Genomic DNA, 23,073 nt, shown 5'->3' with positions numbered 1-23,073 from the left:
GGCTTTGCTTTACCTTCATTTGTGGTTTTACTTTTAAATTGTTGACAAAGCTTGCACGCAGCTACTTTTTGTTGAATTATTTCCTCCATTTTCGGAAAGAAAAATTCTTGTTTTATCTTTGCTAGGGTTGGTTTGTATCCAAAATGCCCTGCTTCCACTGATTCATGATAGTTTTCCCAGATTTTGTTTATTAGTTTATCAGGTAGATAATACTTTGGAGGTTTGTCTTTATTAATTTTGAACAATATCCCATCTTTTATCTGGTATTTCTTTACTTGTTTTCCTTCATTTAGTTCATTCTTTATGAATGTACATCTTGAATCAGCTTCTTGATATTTTCTTAGTTCACTCATTAAATCTTTTTCGATTCTTGGTAAACTTAAGTTGAAGATTAGATTTTCTCGAATCGCCTCTCCATTTATGTTCTCATCCATCATTATGTCCACATATAATTCAGCGGCAGCCGCTTTGATTATATGTTTGGACTCTTCTAGACCTTGGTCATAGATAGCGAAATCATTTTTATTTGGATGTAGAACTTGTTCAAGGTTTAGTTGATTGAGGTATTTGTCATAATGATCATCTCTTAATTCACCTTCAGCTCTATGAGCCCATTCGTTTGATCTTGATAGACAGTCTGCAGGATGCTTTTCTCCTTTTAAATATTCCACCTCAAAATCGAAGTCACCAAGTAACGCTTGCCATCTCATTAGTCTTGGTGCCTTGAACATTTTCTTTTTGAACACACATAGTGCATGATGATCAGTCACTATTGTGAACTTTTTGTATCTCAGGTAATTCTGAAATTTTAGGCAAGCATACACTACAGCCAAAGCTTCTTTCTCTGTTGTAGTGTAACTTCTTTGATGCTTTTGCAACTTTGTTCCGAAGAAGTAGACAGGTTTCCAATCTTCTTCCTCTTTTTGGGTTAGCACTCCTCCGATAGCGACTGCTGATGCATCCACCATCATTTTAATTTCCTTGTTAGGATCGAAATGCGTTAAAGAACATTCTTTCATTAACGCTTCCTTTAGTTTCTTCCAGGCTGCTAATTGTTCTGCATTTAGTGCAAATTGAATTCCTTTATATTTGTTCTTACACAGCTCTGATAGACATGATGAGGTTTGTGCGTAATCCTTTATAAATCGTGAGAAATAATTGAACAATCCCAATTGAGATCTCACTTGAAGCAATGAGGTTGGTGGTTTTAGGTTTTTCACTCTTTCGATCTTCTTTGGGTCTGGTTTGACCGTTTTTCCTGACACTAAGTGTCCTAGGCATACAAATTCTGTAGCTCCAGTTCTTAATTTTGAGATTCTTGATTTGAATCCATACTTTCTTAATGCTTGACAGACTTTATTCATATTATCGCATAGTTCATCAATCGTCCTTCCAAAAATAGGTATATCATCGAAGTATCCTAGACAGCAAGTGTATCTTAGGTCTCCTAGAACTGCGTTAATACATTCTTGAAAATAAGCTGGCGAGTCTGCAAGTCCCATTGGTAGTCGTTTAAATCTAAAACAACCCTCTTCTGTGACGAAACTAGTTTTATCTCGTTCACTTTCTGGTAGCTCGATTTGATAATAGCCTTGTGCTAGATCTAGAGTAGTAAAGTATTTATTCCCCCTAAGCATATTGATCGCGTCATCTATGTTAGGCATTGGGTATACTCTTTTTTCAATTAGTTTGTTAAGTTCAACATAACTAATTACCATCCTCCATGTACCATTAGGTTTAGGCACTACGAAAGCTGGTGCACCACCTCCTGCTCTTGATTTTTCAACAATATTGTTTGATATTAAATCATTGACAATATTTCTTAATTCCATTCTGACTTTTTCTTGAAGTCGAAATGGCTTTTTCTTTGGAATTGGCTTATCGCCAATATTGATTCTGATGTTACAGACTTTTGCTGGAACACAACCTAAATCGTAAGGCGATTTAGAGAACGCGTCTTTATTTTCCAACAATACTTTAAATAATTTCTGCTGATCATACTGTGATAACTCAGGGTTTATTGTAGCCTTCAAAGCTTTTTCAACATCATCAATTTGATTAGGAAAGTCTTCTCTTTTCACAGGAAGTTCTCGGACTAATGCTATTATATTTGAATCTTCAGGATATGCATCTATTATTCTTTCAGTATCAGTAGTCAGTTCGCTCATAGCTTTTAACTTCTTTGGGTCATAACTATCTCCGAACCATGACTTGAATAATATTTCAATTTCTGCTTGATTTGGCTTTTCAATCTCGACATCGTAGGTTTCCATCATTCCATCTCGATATCTTCTAACTTTAAAAGGGTTATCTTCTCCTTGGCCAATGATTTGAGCGTTTGTATAACTTATCACATTGACACCGAACAACAATTCATTGTTCAAGTTAGGGATAACGTAGGCAGCCATCATTCTGATTCTGTGTCCAGAATATAATTTCAATGGAACACATTTAGTGCAGGTTATCCTTGAGTCGCTTACTCCTGTAAACTTGACTTCAATTGGATAAGTTTGTAAATTTAATCTTTTAGCAGTTTCTTCACTGATTAATGAAGTGCAGGCTCCTGTATCCAACAGTGTCTTTAGCTCTGTATTTGTTGACCTTTCTCTTATATCAATGATAGGATAGATAACTGATTGACCTCTTGAATTATTTTCTTCTAATTTTTGAACTGAAGATTTATTTGTTCTTTGAATTAATTCTTGAACTTGTTTAAGATTAGCATTATTTGGATCGAGAGGTTTGTCAATGTCAAACTTAAGATTATTTGAATTAGCGTTTAAAAGTCCAATTTGATTTGAAGATGATGCTTGATTTGTTGGCTTATTTGGTGATTGGCTTTGATTTGAGTTATCTTTCTTTTTAAAATAGCAGTCTATTGTATTATGATTAGTCTTTTTACATTGACTACACCACTTCTTTGACCTTGATCTCTCATTGAATTTTGATTCATAAAATTTCTTTCTTTCTGGAGTCTTTTGATAATCAGGTCTTTCGGTTTTCTTAGTCTTTAAATTCACCTGCTTGATGCCTATTCTTCCGATGATTTGATCTTCAGCTTTATCATTGTAGTCTAAATGTTCCATAATTTCAGTACATAGATTCCAAGGAAAAGTGTTCAATAAGGTTAATATGAACATTTCATTAGTTACCGTTGGGTCTATTCTTCGTACTTGTTCTTTAACTAAAGTTATATGTTTGTTAATATCACCAGTGTTGATATCAAAAACTAAGCTCTTGAGTGTTGTGTAGGCATTAATTCGATCTTTGCTAGTTACGACTCTTTTGAGTAATTTAATTTTGAAGCTTTCGTACTCGATTTCAGGTTCCTCTTTAATAATGTCTTCAGCTACTTTTCTTGATTCATCGTTCAGAGTTCCTCTTAGGAAATCAACCCATTCTCTTTTAGTTGGATCAGCCATTCTCATATCATGCTCAAGGGTATCTATGAACACGTGGAAGGGCAATTGTTTTCCCTCTTTTTTAAATGGCCATCTTATTTGTTGAACTCTTATTCTTGCTGAGGCTTTATTACTTAGAATTCTTGAGTCACCATTCGTGTACGAGTTAATCATTTGAACTTCTGGATCAGGCTTTTTCCCATATAAAGCTACTAATCTATCAGCTTGCATAGCGTTTATATTACTAGCAATCATAGATTGTTTAGTGATATACTTTAAATGCTCAATTTCTCTGATTCCACTTGTAACTAAAGCACCAATTACATCTTCAGAAAATCCATTTTCTCTTAGTTTAACAGCTACATCCCAAGGCTTTTTAACTTCATAAATTGTTGATTCAGGTTTTACATTAGGAACTAGACCATCATAAATCTGTTGAATCTTGTGGGCATCAATGACTTTAGCTAATAATACTTCAGCAGTAAAGTCGTCAGGATTTTTAAAGCCTAATTGTGTGGCGATTTCAATTAGTTTACTCTTGTCTAAATTAGCGTAGGTATTCATTTCTACTAAAGGGTTCAATAGCTTGTTGAGACTTATGAACCAGGTTTCAGCTTCTTGTTTATTCTCACTTGTTGACGCCACTTCTTCAAATATATCCACTTTTATATTAACACAATATAGTTCAGAGAACTATCTCAGTATTCTTGAGATCGGTTGAGAAAACTAAGCGGCAGCCGCTGTTGTTTTCTCTCGCTCTCTCAAGAATTGTAAAGCACAACTAACCAGAGGTTTAAGGAGGCTTTTTATGCGGCAGCCGCGTATTAGCGCTCCTATTCACTAAACCTTGTTCAGAGAACGTTGAGTTAGGAATAGATACGAGGCAGCCTCGGTTTCAAATTCCTTAATATGACCTTAGAAAGGGCACAAAGTTAAATTTTTATCACAGAACCAAGTCAGAGACGAGGCATCTCCACCATTTTATGTTGAGGAAGGTGACATAAAAACATTAACCATAAATAAGACTCGCTCAGGGAGGACCGATTAGACTTTGTAAATGTGAATTAACTTTATTAAGGTTTTGAAATAAATACTGAGGGTTAATAAATGTGGGGTTAATTAATGAAGGGTGACAAATAAATGAGAAAAGAAGTTGTTAATAACAAGTGTAAACTAAGAGTAATGTAAGACTGATTTAAATGTGCTTTTGATTCTACTTTTTATACTCTAATTTATCTCTGACGTCAGATAGCTAGCCATTGACTAAGATAGCCAAGTGATGAGTAAGCTAGCTAAGCTGACCCTTACTAACCATAATTAATACTATATCCCTAACAGATCAAACAACATGAATGACAATTGATCATAACTGAAACCTTTTCTTTCCCTTTGATTAGCAATGCTTTAGTATTTTTCTCTCATTTTTTAGTATCTACTTATTTCAATCCCATTAGAGTTTCATGAATACGATTGTAATGGTGTCTGGTGAAAATTGATTTCAAAGATTGACTGCGACACACGATGTTAAATAATGAAAAAGAAAAGATCAAAATGGCCATAAGCTTCAAGAAATCTCCCATAATTTGTTTTTTAGCTCTTCTTTTATTCCTTAACTGCTTGTTTCTCCTCTTCGATGACATCTTTTGTTGGTAAAACAACTTTCCTCTGAATTTCGGTTGGCTTTAATTGAGCTTTAGCGTCAAAATTGGCAATTCCTTGGAGCAACTCTTGTTGAGCTTTCTCCATTTCAATAGCCTCCTTGAGGGAAGAGAATTTTTCTCCTTGGTTTCAGCATGTTTCCAAAGCATGAGCATCATAATTTTAATCATAAACCGTCAACGGCATCGTTTTCATCTAATTTGCCATCATCTTGATCAACGTGTTTCTTTTTAGTGAATCTATGTAGTAATCTATGTATATGTTTTCTATGTAGTGAAAAAAGCCCATCCCGGTCAAACTAGCTTTTTTAATGTACAGAGTGATTGAAAAGTTTTTGGTGTGTGGGGTTGCATTTTATCTGGAAGAGTAGAGATTTCTTTAACAAGTCCTAATTTTTCAAAACGCGAATCATCACATTTATCGAAAAAATGGGCAGTTTTCCTTACGTTAGATCATAGTGAATAATTGGAAAAAAGAATTGAATTATGCATTTAGAAAATCTATCTAGAAAGTGCTTTCACCTTTGGATACTATAACACCCGTACTCCTGCATTCAAGAGTTTATTCATCATATTAGTGTGTCCGGGTGATGGTTCCCCTAGACATAAAGATTTTTTTGAAATTTCTTCTAATTGAAATAGTCGCCAGAGGCACTTATACACTTTTGATACCGCTCCGGAAGTTGTGCAAATCCGGCCGCAAACCAGCTAGCGAGCTGATTTTCAAAACATTATTGCAGAAAGCTTTTTCAAGCCTAAATTATCCTTCAACACTTTACCAATGGTATATTTGACTACTCCGAGGCTGTCACTAAGTTCCCGGTACGAAACATACCTATCACTTGCAACGGCCTTCTTGACTTTAAAGGCCAAACGCTCATAGTCAATTTCATTAGGGGCTCCAGATTTCGGGATATTGGCCAATGTTGTCCTGCCCAATTTGAATTGTCGGTACCACCATTTGATTGTCTCATACTTGACCTCTTTTTTAGGGTAGGTTTTATCCAGTTCAACTTTGGCCTTGGCCACAGATTTACCATTTAAAAACAAATTTCGAATCACGGCACGCATTTCCTCGTCGGCCATTTTGAAAAAACTAAATATCTTTACAACGGTTTGAAAGAACAAAGAATGCTTTAGTAAAGCTGAAGACTAGCTAGAATAACATGTTTTTATGTGGTCCCATCTATGTTTATCTTCTTTCACTAAGCAAGGGGAACCATCACCCGGGCACCCTAATATCTTCACAATGAAAAGTCATTTTGAAAAATGGATAGAAGCACAGTAAAACCACGCAAAGGTTGTATTGTTTTTAGGTGGACCTGGGCTGCGACAGCTTTGCAAGGCACCGTCTATCCCTTGCTACCTAGGTGTTTTACCGACCCATAGGCGCTAGGCTTTATCCATCTGAGCTGAGAATTCACAGGATGGAGGTTGGGATAGGCCAGGGGGCTGAACCCTAGATAAGCAGTTTCACTGTATACGCCAGAGTGACAGGACATGACGAATTTGAACGTTAACCGTAAAGGTGCAGACATAACATATGTTAGTTAGCGATCTTAGCGCAAATTCAAACCACTCGGCTTAGGTTGCACTCGTTGTTTCGGTTTGCCGACTGGCCCGACAGGACCGCACCATTCTATTTTAGGCGCTGGCTACGAATTTGTTATTCTGACGAATCCAGGGTAGGGGGAGAGAAAATTTCCAAAGGTCTCAATCCCTGGACAAGCTTGTAAGGGTTAGCCTACCTCAGGATTTCTGGTTGCTCATCTAAATTCATATCAGGAAAATCGTTTCATGAAAAAGTCTACCTCCAAAGCTGAAGAAAAGATAATCGAAGTTTGAACCATTTTACGAAATTCATTATGTTGGATAAAAGGATGTCACTTTTAAAAAATGAAAGCGTGAAGTTGAAATTATGTAACTTACCACAGAGTTAAACTTTAAATTTGTTAAAAAGTCAAAAGTTATGATTACATTCACTATGACTTTATGCACTTTGAAAAGCAATGATCGGATTTCGAGGTAGAAAAGGACATTTGCGTTCTCAGCTTTGTATGGTAACCAACTATTTTCATCATAATCAACAGAGTTATACACTTTTTATCTGATTCTAACCGTACCACTTGCCTCACTTCCCTTGTTAGATTTTATCGTAAACTGTAGATCGATAATCAATATCAATAACGGACTCAGCTTTTATGTTTCTACAAACCTACAAAGTGTCGATATTTAACTCTAAATTAAAAGTTTTTGCCCATAGTTTCCCCTATTTTTGAAAAGTGACATCTGTTTTTATCCGAAATAACTAATTCCGTAGAAATAGGCTAATCTCAACCAAATTTCCGTCTGCAATGCCCCATTCCACACGGATGCTAGATATTAAATTTGGTCGAGATTGGCTTATTAGATTAGTTTTGGATCTAGAGTGGGTAATCACCCTTCGCTTTTCATACCATAGTCTTCGCTTACGCTCACACAAAAATGAGGGGTCGGAGTTACGGTTCTTCAATCTTCGGAAGCTCATGGTTCAAATCTTAAGTCTGTAGCAACAACCGTTCGTGAGTTATGACTAGTTCGCGAACAGAGGTATAGGGTAAAAACGCCAAGTATGGTTATATTGACCTATTACTTCAGCAAAATAATTTTATGATAATGTTAATTCAAGATCTGTGAAAATTAATTTGATTAGGGAAGTTGAGAAGAAAGTTGAGACAGAAATGACAAGGAAATGACTGGGAGTTGCAATTGATAATGATAATTGTTCTGATGGCAAATATCATTTTTCAAACAATATTTATTGTCAACATGAAAATGATTGTTGACTTGAAAGGTAAAAGTAAAATTTAGCGCAAATATTCATATTCTTGTTTAAAATTACAATATTTTTCATTATCATTGCTTTTATAATGATGATTCTTGCTCATCAACTTTTCAGAATTCAATTTATCTTGATGTATTTAAATAGGTAAAATGTAAATGCTCATTTACATTTTTCAGAATGAACAAAAAGAAAATGATGGGAAAAAGAGGAAAAAAAGAAGTGAATGCAAACAGAAAGTTCTGATGATGATGAAGGGAAACTGTAAAGCCTAATTTATTAACTTTATTTGCTTCTTTCACCAACTAACAATTCCAATATTATCTGGAATTTCAACCTTTTTCAATGGAAATTATTTATTTTCCTTTTCTCTACCTTTTCATGTAACTCATTCTTTCCATTTACTATACTTGGATGAACTCGATTTTTTTACTCCAAACATTGATACATTGATATTTACTGGAAAATGATGATTATAATAACAAAGAAACTGACAAAAAGTTCTGAGGCAAATGCGAAAATTGGAGGAAATGTTGAAAATTTTTCTTGAAATGAACAGCAGATAACGAGTCAATCAAGTGCAATGAGATAATTGAAATGATTTGAAAATGAGCGATAAAAGCGTTGAAGATGCAACTGATTTAGATTTGATGGAAATGTTTCATTTCGTCATTTCAATAATTTAATTGTTGTTTCTTAATTCAATTACTGGTAACAAACAGAAAAAAGAGCTCGAGAAATGATTATTATTATTATTATACAATTGATGGAGAAGAGGGAAAAAAAGTAATTGCAAAAGTAGATAATTTCTAGGTGATGATGAAGATGAGAATGAAAAACTTGGGAATCTCTTTTTTTCTGCTCATTTTTATTATCATTGGTTCCATCTTCATTGTGCTTTTTTATCTTCATCATTCTTAGTTGTTTCCTCGGTTCCTCCATTAACATTACATTGCCAATGGCACCCAATTTTGGAGTAAAAATTTATATTATTGGTCTCTATTACTCTCTTGAGACCTTAAGGTGTATTGTTAGTTTTATGGGTTTCAGAATTGATAGCAATTCATTGAGCAGTTCAACAAAATTGAGAGTTGCCGAGTATTTTCAATCATCCATTCATTGAAATTAAATTCACTGAAAGTAAAATTAAAATATCAACATTTCACCGAGTTTGCCAGTCAATAAAATTAACCTTATTGATCAGTTCAAAGTCAATATCAACTGGACTTGCACTTGGACTTGAAAATTTTGCTCTAAAAATTGACTAATTTCAAGTTTGCTTTGGTTTGGTTTTTGAATCATTTTTTGGTTCAATATTTTATGATCTGAAAATGAAGTAATTGTTAGACTTTGTAAAAATGGTTTGGTGAAGAGATTCCAGGAACTTGTTAATCTTTTTTTTCTACCTTTTTGGTGATCACTTTTTGATAACTTTCAATGGTTTTTCGGTGAAAATTGTGAAGATATAAAAAAGTAATGATAAAAGATAAAAGAATAATCAATATTAATAGAAGAGATGAGAATCTGGATCGTGTTCTGGTTTGTTAATAATCTAATTGAACATTTTCTTGCATCTTCTTCAACTTGCATTTTCTAGTTGAAACAGACTCCAACGTTACATGTTAAACTTGATCAACAATAAAGTTGGTTAACAAATAAGGATTGACAAGATTATTCTGCTTTCTTCCTAATGATCATGTTATTAATCACTTGAGTTAATAAAATTCATCATTCATTCTCATGTGTATTCAAGTTGAAACTGAGGAAAAAAAAGAGTAAAACTTTTGCCTTCGTCAGTAGAGAGTTGAAATTCATAATTTTATTTTCTGTCGACTTGAATTTTGTAAATTGATTGATAACCCATGAAATGTACACAAAATGCCGAGTTAAAGTTACAAAAATAAAGAAGGAAATGTTTCACTATTTTGTTGTGGTTTGTTAATCTTGGAGTGTTTAAACTGTTTCATCCCAATTCATTTGATAATTAATTGATTTACAGAGAGAAAAGGGTTAACTGTTCTCAACTCTGTTTAATCAATTGTTTCTGGTTTCGTCTTTTTCCCTTCTTTTACCTTTCAATAGCAAACTTGAAGGCTTTTCAATTTACTTTTTCAATTTCAAGACTTGGATTGAGAGAGAGAAGAGAAACATTCTGGTTTTCATGACAATGAACCCAAATTGATGAGAAACTAAAGATTTCCCTATTTTCTTATGCAAATAATCTAGAAAATTTTCAGGAAATCTCAAGCTTAACTGGATTACTCAGTATAATGTGACTTGAACTGCCAGTGTAATTCAGACTGAAATGAGATTCCTTTAAACAGTAATAAGGCGAAACATCTTCTGATGGGAAAATCAATTATTTCAATCAGAATAATGGTTCATTAATTGATAAACTTGTTGATAGTAAAATTGATGTAAATGTTTAACTCAACAGCAAAATGGAAAGCGAAAGAAGAAAATTAAATGATAAATTCATTAATCTCATGACGAATCAGCGAGTTGATCAAAGCCGAGTTTAAGTAAAAAACTAAAAAATAAATTCTTTGAAGTGAAAAGATCTCAAACCAAGTTTTTAAGGTTAAATTTGTGTTGATTAAGCGAAATTTTGAAATAAAAATTGTCTGAGTTTCAGTATTGAATCTACGAAATGTTGATCTTAACTCAAACTTGGACCTTTTACCGGGAAAGTCAAGTGTAACATCCGTTTACGTTGAGTAAAAATGATGAAAAGGATTGGGTTTGAAGTAACAAATGTTGTTAGATGATAAAAGTTGGAGTAAACTCAAGTTTTTGAAATATTTGTTATGATTGAGGAAGAATCTGTAAATGTTGATAAATTGATAAATGTATCGATTTACTGAGTCTCTGAACTGGTAATCGATTTTTTCGTCTCCCTGCACTCATCGTCTTTACTCTGTTCATATTTTTTCATCATCACAATTTAGTTGTCAAAATGAATGTTTGTTTGTTTATTTGTTATGTTTTTCTTGGTGTTGGTATCTTTTTGTTGCAGCTTTTTTTGTTTCTTGTTCAACCGGTTCTTTGGTCAAAACGGTAAAACCAGAAAAGCCATAATCATCAGAAACTTGAAACATTCTGATCTCTGTTTAATCTTCATTCAGCCACAGAAGAAACAAAAAGATAACGAGACAAGAAAAATGATTTTCTTTCAATGAACACAAAAATTCTTCTCCCTGTTAATGATAACATTTTGTTTTGCTTTACTTCATTTTTCCGTTTACCTTTTCTGGTTCTTTGTTCAATCTTTATCTTTTTTATTTCCTCTTCTTCACCCAATTTTTTACCCTTTTTTCAAGTCAACTTGAAGTAAATCTTGAAGTAAAGCTAAGAGTTAAAAGGAAAGGGAGAAAAGGTGAAAAAGTTTGCCAAATTTATTTCAATTTACCTTTCATTCTTAATGGTTATTGTTCACTATTGTAAAGTATCGACATTGAACATGAAACATGAACATGATGAACAACAATGGTGACATTAATAAACCAACAATATGAAACGAGATTAATAATAAGAGAAAACAGGAAAAAATAGCAAAAATTAGTTTTGATTGGTGCTTTTGTTGTTGATGGAGTTGCTGTTAATGTTGCTTATTGATTGATTCAGAGCAATTTTCTTGCCAACATCTAACCAAATTTGCAATATTTGACCGAAAAAGGTTGTTATTTATTGATAAATCATTAGAACCACAAATCAGTCAAAATAGGAAAATCACAATTCTCTCTTAACTGCTATTACTCTGATTATCATTTCATTATTGCATTACATTCTGTCAACAGTGATTATGATTGCCAATAAGATAAAGAATAGGAATAAATTATTTTAGATAAAAATCAGATTCCAATATTGAACAGATTGGAGTAACGAATTCATCATTCCCAGTCATTCCCTGACATTCCCAGACAAAAGTGGAAACGAAATCTTTTCATCGACAAATATTCTCAGTGTTTTCATGAACGTTTTCAATCTAACAATTGCTTGAAATGGATTCAAAAATTTTCAGAAGAAAACTCTTTTTTTGCTGAAAATTCTGAAGAATCGTTGAACTCAATTGTTCAATGTTGGTTATTTGAATAGACTAATTTAGTTGATCTCTTTCATTCCAATTGCAATTACCTGCATTGGTATCTCAACTTGATCTAAATATTCATTTTGTGTGCACATATTGATTGTTGATTGTTGTTTGCAGACACTTTGAAGATGTTTATAAACACAATGAAAATTGGGTTCACTTGTAAACAAAAGGGAAACAACAATGTCAACAACAACAAGAATGTTAACAAATGTGAAAGTTAAACAACAACGGCAACAACATGAAAAGCAATCATGAAAGAATGATGATGAAAGCAGGAAAAAAAATATCATCATTTTCTGAGGTAAACTTTTTCATTTTGTGTTCACCATCATTTCATTTTCATCTTCCCTTCATCTTTACTCATCTTCACCAAACCAGAAAATTATGAAGAAAATGGATAAAGGAAAGAAACGAACAAAGTAATGAAAGAAAGAAGAAGAAGAAATGATGATGATGACGATGAAAATAATAGTAACATAACAATAATAATAGTAATAGTGAATGTTGTGTTTGTTGTTGATATATTTATATTTGTGAATATCCTGAGTATGCCTATAACTAAACTCAGCGCAATAATTATAAATACACTAGTTTTTCAACGATAACTTTGAAAATATTTGTCTCACAAAAATTTAAATTAGATATTCAGAATCAGGGCTAAAAAATACATATATTGACGTTTTAATTCTTGGTGATTTCATGATAATCACGTAATAATGGCGAAATCAAAATTTTTGCGTGCGCAAAAATTATAAATACAGAATTGAATTTTCTCAATTTTTTTGTTTGACATTATTTTTTCGCCATTTTTCAACTCATCTAATATTTCTTATTCCATAATGAATCTTTTATATAAATTTCAACATAAAATAAGCAACAGTAAATAAATAAACGACAAAAATGGTCTCCATAGGAATTACATTGCAAATTACACAATTGTCGATTTAATCGTAGAGTAAGACCTTTTTTCAAAATACTTAGGAACAAAGATGTTCAATATCATCCCATATTATTATTAAACTTTATTTTACAAAGATTGGAGCATTAATAATGATTTTACAGTGTTTTTATGATAATTTTCCCTAATTGGCAAGCTTTCCCATTGATTTCAATGGGAAAGCTGTCCGCTTTCAAGAAAATTTACTGTAAAATCTTTATTAATACTTCAATCTTTGTAAAATAAAGTTATATGATAATATGAGATGATATTGAACATCTTAAGTCCAAAGTATCTTGAAAAAAATTCTTACTCTTTGATTAAATCGACGATTTTGCATTTTTCTGTACATTTCCTATGGAAACCATTTTTCTTGATTTATTAGTCAATTGTTAGTTATTTTATCTTGAAATTTATATCAAAGATCCATTATGGAATAAGAAATATTAGATGAGTTAAAAAATGGCGAAAAAATAATATCAAACAAAAAAATTAAGAAAATTCAATTCTGTATTTATAATTTTTGCGCACGCAAAAATTTTGATTTCGCCATTATTACGTGATTATCATGAAATCACCAAGAATTAAAACGTCAATATATGTATTTTTTAGCCTTGATTCTGAATATCTAATTTAAATTTTTGTTAGACAAATATTTTCAAAGTTATCGTTGAAAAACTAGTGTATTTATAATTATTGCGCTGAGTGTATTTGGGTAAAGTCTGGTTAATTTAGGTTGAAAGGAGTAGAAGAGTGAAGCTTGATATTAGGTTTTGTCGTTTCGCATTCATTTAACAACATTTAATGCAATATTAATTTTCTGGTTAACTTTTGAACATTTCAACAAATGTGAAGATTGAGATTGTCAGATATTGTCTGATTTTAATTTGGATTTGGATAATTTGAAAAGGAAAGAAAATGACGAAATTAATAATCGAAATTCAATTTAATTAAATTTTAATCGAACCATTGATTGAATTGAATTTTGCGCCTTTCAATATTTTACCCTTTCCATTACGACACTCCTTTTTTTGTCACATGATTTTCATAATTTTATATTACAAATTTATCGTCTGTTAATTGATTTTGGATTTTGTTTGTTAATTTATTTCGCTGGTTATTTTATGATTCATTGATTATTGTTAATTTATTTGGTTTGTGTGTCTTCTTATGCTTTCAGTTGAAAATGTAGTTTTAATTTTTATGGAAGTGCAACTAACGTAAGATTGTTTGATTAGTCTTGATGGTTATTTTGCCTGAGATGAAGTCAAGAGTTTATTCAATGGAAATTGGTTGACTCGATTATTGGTGATGTATTTTTGATTAATTGGAGTTGTCATTGTTTACTGGAACATTGAATCAATTATGGATATCTTTTGGCAACTATGGAATTGTGTATGACAAGAATATCGTAAATGGAATCAATGGTGAAAATTGTTGAATTGCTGTTTTTTTTCGCTCTCCTTGCTCTTTTTGGGTCCAACATCTTGTTCACCTTGTTAAAAATATGGATTTTGGTTAAAGATGGAAATGTATTTATTTTGTTTATCCGTCTATCCAGAGTGTATTTCAATCATTTATTGGAAAAGCAAAAGTGATAAAGCAAAAGACAAGTCTAAAAATGTCAACATCTTACTTGAGGGGAAAACAGCGAGACAAAGATGTAAAAATAATGTAAAAGATCAAAATTGTTTACTGTTGTCTAGGAAAGCGTGAAACCTGAGATTGATTCCCATTCCATTTGAAATCCATGAAGGTTGCTTCCCAAAAACCTTAAGCTTAACATTTTGTTCACTGTTTCAGCTTATCTTCACAACCATTTTGCTCTTGCTTTACTTTTCATCATCTTATATCATCATGCTCATCATCATCATACTCACTACAAGTTATCCTTTTGCTTCAACTCCCAGTAGGTATCTTTATAATACTTTTGTCATTTACTTTATACAATAACTTTCTTTCTCGCATTTCTTTTGTCTTCTCCATTTTCTTATATCAATCTTACAATCCCTAATACATATCTAGCTTCTGGTTCTTTTGATGAAATAACAAGACAGAATTAAGGTGTTAAAGATGAACAAAAATAGTGGAAACAACAACAAACAGGTAAAAATATTATTTTGAAGTAGAAAAGGTAATAAAAGATTTTTAGGAATAAAGAAAACGTCATTTTCCATTTGATTCGTTTTTCATTCCAATGAATATAAAAAGTTGATCTTTACCAGATCAAATTGAAACCATTAGAATGAACATCGTTTGCTAAAGGCAGGAATAGAAAATGAATTCTGAATTGATTCAGAAAATGACCGCAAACTTATTACTTTAAACCTTTTTATACTTATCATCATAAATTTTCTGTATCTCATTTATATTTATTTTTTATGATAAACTAACCTGTTTTTTTCTGGTCAATCCCGTTTCTTTTTTTACAATATAAAAATCTTTACAGATGAAAAGCAAACCAAGTGACCAAGCAAAAGGAGGAAAAGGCAAAATTTGATATGAGATTCGTTATAAAGTATGGACCGAGTTTTACCAGGATGGAGGAAAATTTCAGCCTTTTTTTCCCTTGAGTCAAACAAGAATAATCTTGATTACATTGAGAATACTTTTCTATGTATACAAACTGAATGGTGAACATTTCCAATGCACTTTATACGCTCTCTTTTATCTCTTGTGGTTACCATCATCCTCAAGTCAAACCGGTCTAATCTTGGGTTTGTGATCCATTCTTTTAACCAAAAAATGAAGGCCAAAGAATGGAAAAAGATAAAAAGATGAAAAAAAGATGAGAACCTTGAGTTGGCATCATATTTCACATTACAATCCAATCCAAATGCTTCCGGGACTCTTCTTTAGTTTCCTTTATTTCCATCATCATCTCATTCTGGATCTTCACCATCTTTCATCGTTTTTCATCATTTTATTCATCGTCATCAGTATAATCACATTCTTACTTTTGTCTGTCCAAATTTCCCTTTTACCCTGTTTGCCTTCAAAAATTCAAGAAGAGGATAAAACTGTGAATTCAATGATGATGATGGTAATAATAATGATAATAATGGTGATAAAAAATGTTAATGTTGACGATGAGTTAAATGTGTTATCAAAAAAAGAGAGTAAACCATTCAACGAACAAGCTTAGGAAAGCTTTTTGTACAGCAATAGTTTTGATTACCAATTAACAGTTTCTTGTAATACAACAAATCGACTGTTTGCATAGCTTAATCAATCCACCCTGAGAGTTAGAATGTTTAATTTAGCAAATTTCATCTCTTATCTTGAGAAGGCAAATCATTTGACTGTCTATTATCATTACCGTTCAACTTTACTTGTTTTCCTTGTTGATACAGGTGAAAATAATTCATGTCAAGAATAAAATCATCTTTAAGTTGAAGGTGTATTTAATAGAAGGATAATGCTAAAAAAAGAAGGTGAAAATAAACGGAAAAAGATGAGCAAATCAGTAAATGAAAGGATTTTGTGTTTCAACATCTTTTCATTCCAGTTTCATCAAAGCTCAATTTGACTCATCTCGTCATTTTCATTTTTCATCATGAAAGTGGAAAAACTCTCAACAAAAAGCTCCATCCTTTCATCTCATTGTTTCCAGCATGAAACACACATTAAACAACAACTCGATTCCATCTCCTGCTCATTATCACACTCATCATCATCACCATCCTTTTTAAAACCAAAACCATTCTCAGTTAATATTTATTTTGGTCGATCATAATTACATCTTCCTCATGAGGTTCTGGGCTTGATTTTCAAGCTTATCTCAGGAACACAACTTGATGAGAGTTTAAACAAGTAAACTTGAAACCATGGAAGTGATGGCAAAAAAATGGAAACAGAAGCAAAAGGATTTTTTTTCTTCGTCAGAGAATGGAAAAGGAAAAAAGAAAGTGCAACAACAAAAGTAAGCAAAAACAGACAGAAAAAGACAGAAGAGGATGCGAATTGAATGTAATGATGAAAAAAGGCAACAAACATTTTGCACCTCATGATTTTCTGGTTACAACGAAAATGAATGTTCAGTTTTTGTTAAATTTTTATCAAACCTTTTAACATCGAAATTTCATTTGATTTTTTTTCTCTTTCAAAGGTTCATCAAATGTTCATCAAATGTTGATCAACTTGGGAAAGAGAGGAAAATGGACAAAGCAAGGATTGAACAATTTAACAGCATTTAATGAAACTTGGCAAGTCTTTACCGTTTTCACTGTCGATTAATTTTTTTCACTCCTAAACCAACGGAAAAAAATGATCTCAATTGGACCATAATTGGAATTTGGAAATGTCTTGATAAATCTTTTTCTCACTCCCAGTCAATCTAATATCCATCTAATGCTACTTATCAGTAAAGATGTAATATTATAGATAAAAAGTTATATATTTATTATTTTGTCAGTTGAAGTCACTCCCAGTTTACCAGCTAAATATTATCTTCATATTGGTCTTGTCCGAACAACTTGGATATAACATTTCGTTGAGTGTTTTGTTTCATTGAACCAGGTCAATGGAAAGGAGAGAGAGAGAAAAGAGAAAGATGGAAATTCCGTTGGAATGAACATGCTCAGATAATTGATTGCAACAGCAGATACACTTCAACAGATAAAAGTTCAACTTCTCATGACCTTTGAATAACTACTTTTTTCTCTGCTGAACTTCTTTTCTCTGTTTTCTCTCTTTTTCCTTGCTACTGCTTTTGCCTTGTTATGCTTTTAGCAAGGAAACAGAATTATCATAACAGAACAAAAGAGATGATAAAATCTCATGATAACTTTTCTGTGTTCATCTTTTAACACACAAAGTGTTATCAATATTTTTCCATTAACAGTAAAACTTGAATCAGCAAACTTGATTCATTGCAACTCAAATTATTATCACAATCAACTTGAATCAATTAGATTTACCAATTAACTTTTTTTCCCCATTCAAATTAGCCTTTCACTTGTATTTTTGCTCTTCACTTTCTGTTGGGATTTTCATCTTTTTTTTTCATCAACAACTTTATCCTTTTGTTAATAACGCAAGTTTTAATCATGAATAATGATGAGAATGATTTATTAACTGAAACTTGTATGTTAATCAAAAATTTTGCCCTCAAAAAATGGTGACAATGTTAAGTAACAATTATGATATTCAATTATTATGATAATATTGAAATGAGTTATCATTGAGAAGCGACACAAAAGTATATTTTTCAAACCAATTTGTGCCTTTTTTTATAAATTTAATAACCTGAGAAGCAAAAAAATGTGTTCAATAATCAAATGTCAATTTGTCAAATGTTCAATTACGGTGAAGATTGTAGCATCAGTTGACGGTGAAAAAAAGGTGAAGTTGAATATCGCTTTGAATTTTATGATGAACAAGAAAAAGCTTAACTTGAATTTAATAGAAACAAAACCTTTAAAAGAATCAAATAATATTTTTCTTTTTTCTCTCCTTTTCTTCATCTGATTCAGTTCATTTTATATTAACATTTCTTTGAATTCTTTTAGCATATAAATTTTGCAGCCTTTCTCATTCCCAGACAATGCTTTTCGCTGTTATTTGACAACCAGAATGCTGAGCGAGAAGAAGAAGAAAAAAAAAGTTCTATCGATTGATTTTTTTTCTTCTTCTCTTATTTGACTGTACAGCCTTTTTCAGCCTTCAGATGAAAGGCAAGAAAAGGTTTATAAAATAAAAGAGAAATGGGGTGAAGAAAATTGGACGAAAGGTTTAAAAATGGAAAATAGACAGAAGATGAAGATGACGAGGATGATGGAAAGATGAATGTGAGAGGAAAAAAATTCTGTGTGAAAAAAGTGAGTTTTTAAGCAACGAAAAGAAAGATAATGTTGGGAATGAGGAGAAAAAAAGTTCTTGAAGGATTGATAAGAATGAGAATGAGAATGATGATAAAATAATAATGCTGGAAATAGGATTCGAAGGGAAAATATTGTGAAACTTGAATCCATTGATGGTTGTTATTATCAAAAAGTGTTGATGAGAGAAATGAGTTTGTATCGAGAATTGTGTTTGGACAAAATATACACCAAGATTCGCTCGAGTTTAACTTGTAAAATGAATGATAATGATGATGAATCAAAGGGTTGAGAGACATAAGAATAGGTTCCAGAGAAGAGCTTCACACCAGTCAACCATTCAATTCAACAACAAGGATAGATTATTCTCAACGAATAGCTCATTAATCATGACTCAAAATAGAATGGAAAAGATGGGGAGATTCAAGATGAACAGGGAGTGAAAAGAGCGAGGTGATAAACTTTGAGAGGAAACAAAATACTCTAAACACTTTTCAGATTAATATGTTCAAGTTGATATTTTTTCCTCCTCAAAAGGCTTTGTGATTCAGTTTGAATTTTTAATTGAAAATTAAATGGAGAAAAATATTGACAAATTTTCTTGAACAATTCAGATCAAAGACTGTCAATGAAATGTTTTTAAAAATAATGTTTTTCTCATCATTATTTTTTCACATAATTGGCCAAATTTTGCTTGAATTTTACACTTATTTTCAACCTTTAATGAGTTGAAGTGCAGTTGTTGTTCATGAAACAAACAGATTACATTTGCAAGTGTTTTTGTGCCTGTAATTTTTATTTACATTATTTGAAAGTTTATTTGAATTTATTTATTCCAACAATTTAGTTCGGAGCTTATTATCAATCGAGAATCCTTTATCATTGGAAAAATGATAAAAATCAGAAACAAATAAATAACTATGTTAAAAGTGAAATTCACTTGACAATGTTATTCACCTTATAATACATTATCAAGTTGTTACTCATCAAAAGGGAAAAAAGAAGTAAAATTGGGAAAAAAGAAGAAAAAAGTGAAAGAATGAAAACACAAAAAAACTTCCTTTTTTTACTTGGAATCATTTTCTTCTCCTGAAAATTCATTGTTATATCAAAACGTTATACAGATGATTGAATTTCAAATAATATACTTTGTCAGTTTGAGAATGCTGAGAATGAGATAAAGAGTTTTGTTTAATAGCAAATACACATAAAGAGTAGCAACAAGATTCTGGATCATGTTAAAAGTGAGAAACGGTGAAGTTGAAAGAAATCGAAATGTGAATCAAGCGGAATCAAATTCATTGAGCTGAACAAAATTGAGGACAAAATGATGCCCAAAAATTGGACATTGATCAAGTACAAAAGAGGAAAAAGGTTTCTCTCAAAAATCAATGTTGATTAACATGATTATCATCACCTTCATGAAATGAAATTTCATGCGAAAATGAGAGAATCATTTGAACCATTCAACATTCATGGAACGGCAAAGTTTTTCCTAAAAATCTCATTATCGTCATCATTTTTCACTTTTTTTAGTTGCTCAAAATGGAGAAAATGGTTTTCAAAAATTCCATCGATTCTCTTTACCATCATTCGTCTTCACTGATTGATGATTGACTCGGTAAATTTGGGTAACCATTCTTATGCTTCTCTTGTCAGTTCTTGAGTTCAATTCAATCATATCAAGAATTTGATGAAACTTGAAAAAGTTGCTAGTTTTTGCTGTTGATAAACAATGTGAAGAGGAACGATGATGAAAATTGAGGCAAAAAAAGGATCAACAATTTGAATAACAAAAGAGTTTTTTTTCCAGTAAATTGTTACAGTAAAATTTGGTCAACAAATCACGTCTCAACTTTTACTTTGTATTTTGTTGGGAAAAAGAGAAAGCAAAATATTAGATTTTATTGTTCTCCTGGATTTCATGGAGAATCAGAGGGAACAAGATTCTGTCAGATACATATGCAAAGATACTAATATAATGTCTATGTGTTCAGTATCAATGTGACTATGAGTTTACCTTTAACTTGCATTTTACAATAATATCAATTTTTTTGTTGCCTTCTTCTTGCTTCCCATTGAAAGGAGTAACAAAAATATGACAAAAACAAAATGGCCAAATGAAAAATATTCATGAAAAATGTTTCAATGTTTATTTTCATTTTGGGTTCATTTTTCTTGCAATTCTTGTATTAGGTTATTCCAATTTTCCAATGCATTATAATATCATTCTCATATTATTTTGAAGCAAAAAAAACAATATGATAAATGTAACAGTTTCCTATTGAAGTAATGTTATTGTAACCAGAAAATAAATATCATTGAACCAAGTTGCAACGAATAATAGAGAGAGAGAAAAAAATCAAATTAAATTTGATGATGGAAAATGAATTCTGCAAAAATAAATAAATCGAATGACTTTCAACTGTCCATTTTAAGCTGTGCTTCAGGTAATTTTGCTTTATGAAAATAACTCATTTTTTTGAATATTTTCTCAAATAGAAATTGAATTTCAAAGCAAATTGGCTAATCAGGTTCAATTGAAACAATTTATTTGCGCAAATTTGAGTTAAAAATTGTGTAGTTTTGTGAAAACCAGATTTACCAGATTCCATCGACATTAAACTCTTAAACTGGTCATTGTGTTCATCGAAGTTGTTTTAGTATGAAACAATATCAATGGAATGACGACTAATTGCCATTCCTATCATCAGCGTTTTAAAGGGAAAAATTCACTGAACACTGAAAAGCAAAATGAATGAAAGATGACTGATGATTCGATTTATTGGATCATTTTTTAAACAATTAACAGACATTCATCGAGATTTATTTCGCATTTAAACGATCTTATTCTTGTTTTAATATTGATCCAGAGCAATCTTTGATGCATACTGCTGAGAGATTGATTTTATCATTAGAAATGTTTATTTAGATGAAACTATCCGAATCGTCGAAAATTAGAATATGAGTTGAAATTGGAAATTAATGTTGATTTAAACTGCAATTTGTTTGAATAAGATGAATTGAAGTGATCAAATTGATTTTCGACTTTCAAGTTTTTTTCATAAATGTTTTGCCACAATAGCAATGGAAAGTAGCTCGATTATGTCTATTTATCTTTGAATCAAAGGTGAATCAATGAAACATGAAGTCTCTGAACCTGGGAAAACCGAGCTTTGACTTTTTTTTACTGAAGTCAGTTGAATTGAAAATGTTAAAGTGAATGGTTAAACTCACTGTGAACAGTTAGAGTAACAACTTTACTCAATCCAGGTCCAATTGAGTTGCTTGCTTGGCACAAATAAAGTCCACCATCGTCAGGTTCAACTGTTTTAATCAATAACGAGCCATTTGCGTAAACCTCAAAATGTGAACCACTTGCTATAGTTGTAAAAGTTCGAGGTAATGCTAAAGATAAATGATAATTTTAATTAATCTCAATCTCGTATTTGAAGCTGGTCAAAGCACTTGAAAATGTTGAGGCTAGTGATCAATAAAACTGAGGCTTACTTGAACCTCTTTCCCATGTTATTATTGGTTGAGGTGAACCTTCAGCTAGACAATCAATCATGATATTTTGTCCAGAAACAACTGATACATCAACAGGTTCAACTTTCCAATAAGGTGGAACTGAAAAGAAATAAAAATGAAAATTAATTTCAATTCAATTTACGATGAAACATTAACTATTGTAAAATCATTTGTCATTTTCAGATTTTAATGGCAATGTAAACCCAATTGGAAGACACATTAAACTGTAATTAATCATTTCTTTATCAGAGATACATGACATTGTGCTGAAATGGTTCAGGGTGAAACTGATTAACAGCCTAAACGGTTGAATGTCAAGTAAAAATGTGCGATTTTTTTGCCAATTTTGATCCATTTTTCATTTCCTAATTTCAAGCTTTCATTCAAATAACTGCTATAATATTTAGAGATTCTCAATATTAGATATTTTGCAGTCTTTTTTTGGTTCAACTCTCATAATCTGTTAACAATTCAACTTGAAAAAGTGCCTCAAGACATTGTTCAGTTTCTTGTTCACAGAGTATGGAGATTGAATCGATACAATTTCAAGTGGAAAAAGAGTGTAAAGGGAGGAAAATTGTAAAAATGGTTAACAGTTGATTCTTGATGTATATTAAGAACTGATAAATGTTGTTGCAAGCTGATTAAAAGAAGATTTCATCAGAGAAAAGTGAAAGTAATGAGAAAAAATAGGAACACATCTCATGAGATTTTTCAATACTTGAATCTTTCCCTTCATTTTTGCTCTTCATCAAAGTAATGATTTTTCTCATTCTCATCAATTTTTTTTCTTCTTTTCCTTTCTATTTCCAA

General features: G+C 31.6%; 1 protein-coding gene and 1 long non-coding RNA gene across 4 annotated transcripts in view; one reads left to right on the top strand and one right to left on the bottom strand.

Annotated features, from left to right (window-relative positions):
- Positions 1–23,073, bottom strand: part of LOC107366656 (cell adhesion molecule Dscam1) — a 49,784-nt gene that overhangs the window by 23,308 nt on the left and 3,403 nt on the right. For all 3 annotated transcript variants that reach the window (XM_015934280.3, XM_015934279.3, XM_015934281.3), the window contains exons 4-5: positions 22,240–22,359; positions 21,967–22,137 (exon numbers count right to left, since the gene is read on the bottom strand). In XM_015934280.3, coding sequence (XP_015789766.1) covers positions 21,967–22,137; positions 22,240–22,359 — 291 coding nt within the window. The remainder of the gene's footprint in view (positions 1–21,966; positions 22,138–22,239; positions 22,360–23,073) is intronic.
- LOC107366669 (uncharacterized) lies at positions 13,957–18,347 on the top strand. The gene is made up of 5 exons (XR_001569727.3): positions 13,957–14,819; positions 14,936–15,016; positions 15,360–15,953; positions 16,524–16,832; positions 17,019–18,347. It is a non-coding gene; the product is annotated as an uncharacterized LOC107366669 (long non-coding RNA).

This window comes from Tetranychus urticae, chromosome 2 (assembly GCF_039701765.1).
Source record: "Tetranychus urticae isolate SD_2017Ah chromosome 2, NJAU_TeUrti_SD_1.0, whole genome shotgun sequence".
NCBI classification, from domain to species: domain Eukaryota; kingdom Metazoa; phylum Arthropoda; class Arachnida; order Trombidiformes; family Tetranychidae; genus Tetranychus; species Tetranychus urticae.
Note: the sequence above shows the minus strand (reverse complement) of the source record. Positions and strands in the feature narration are given on the sequence as shown.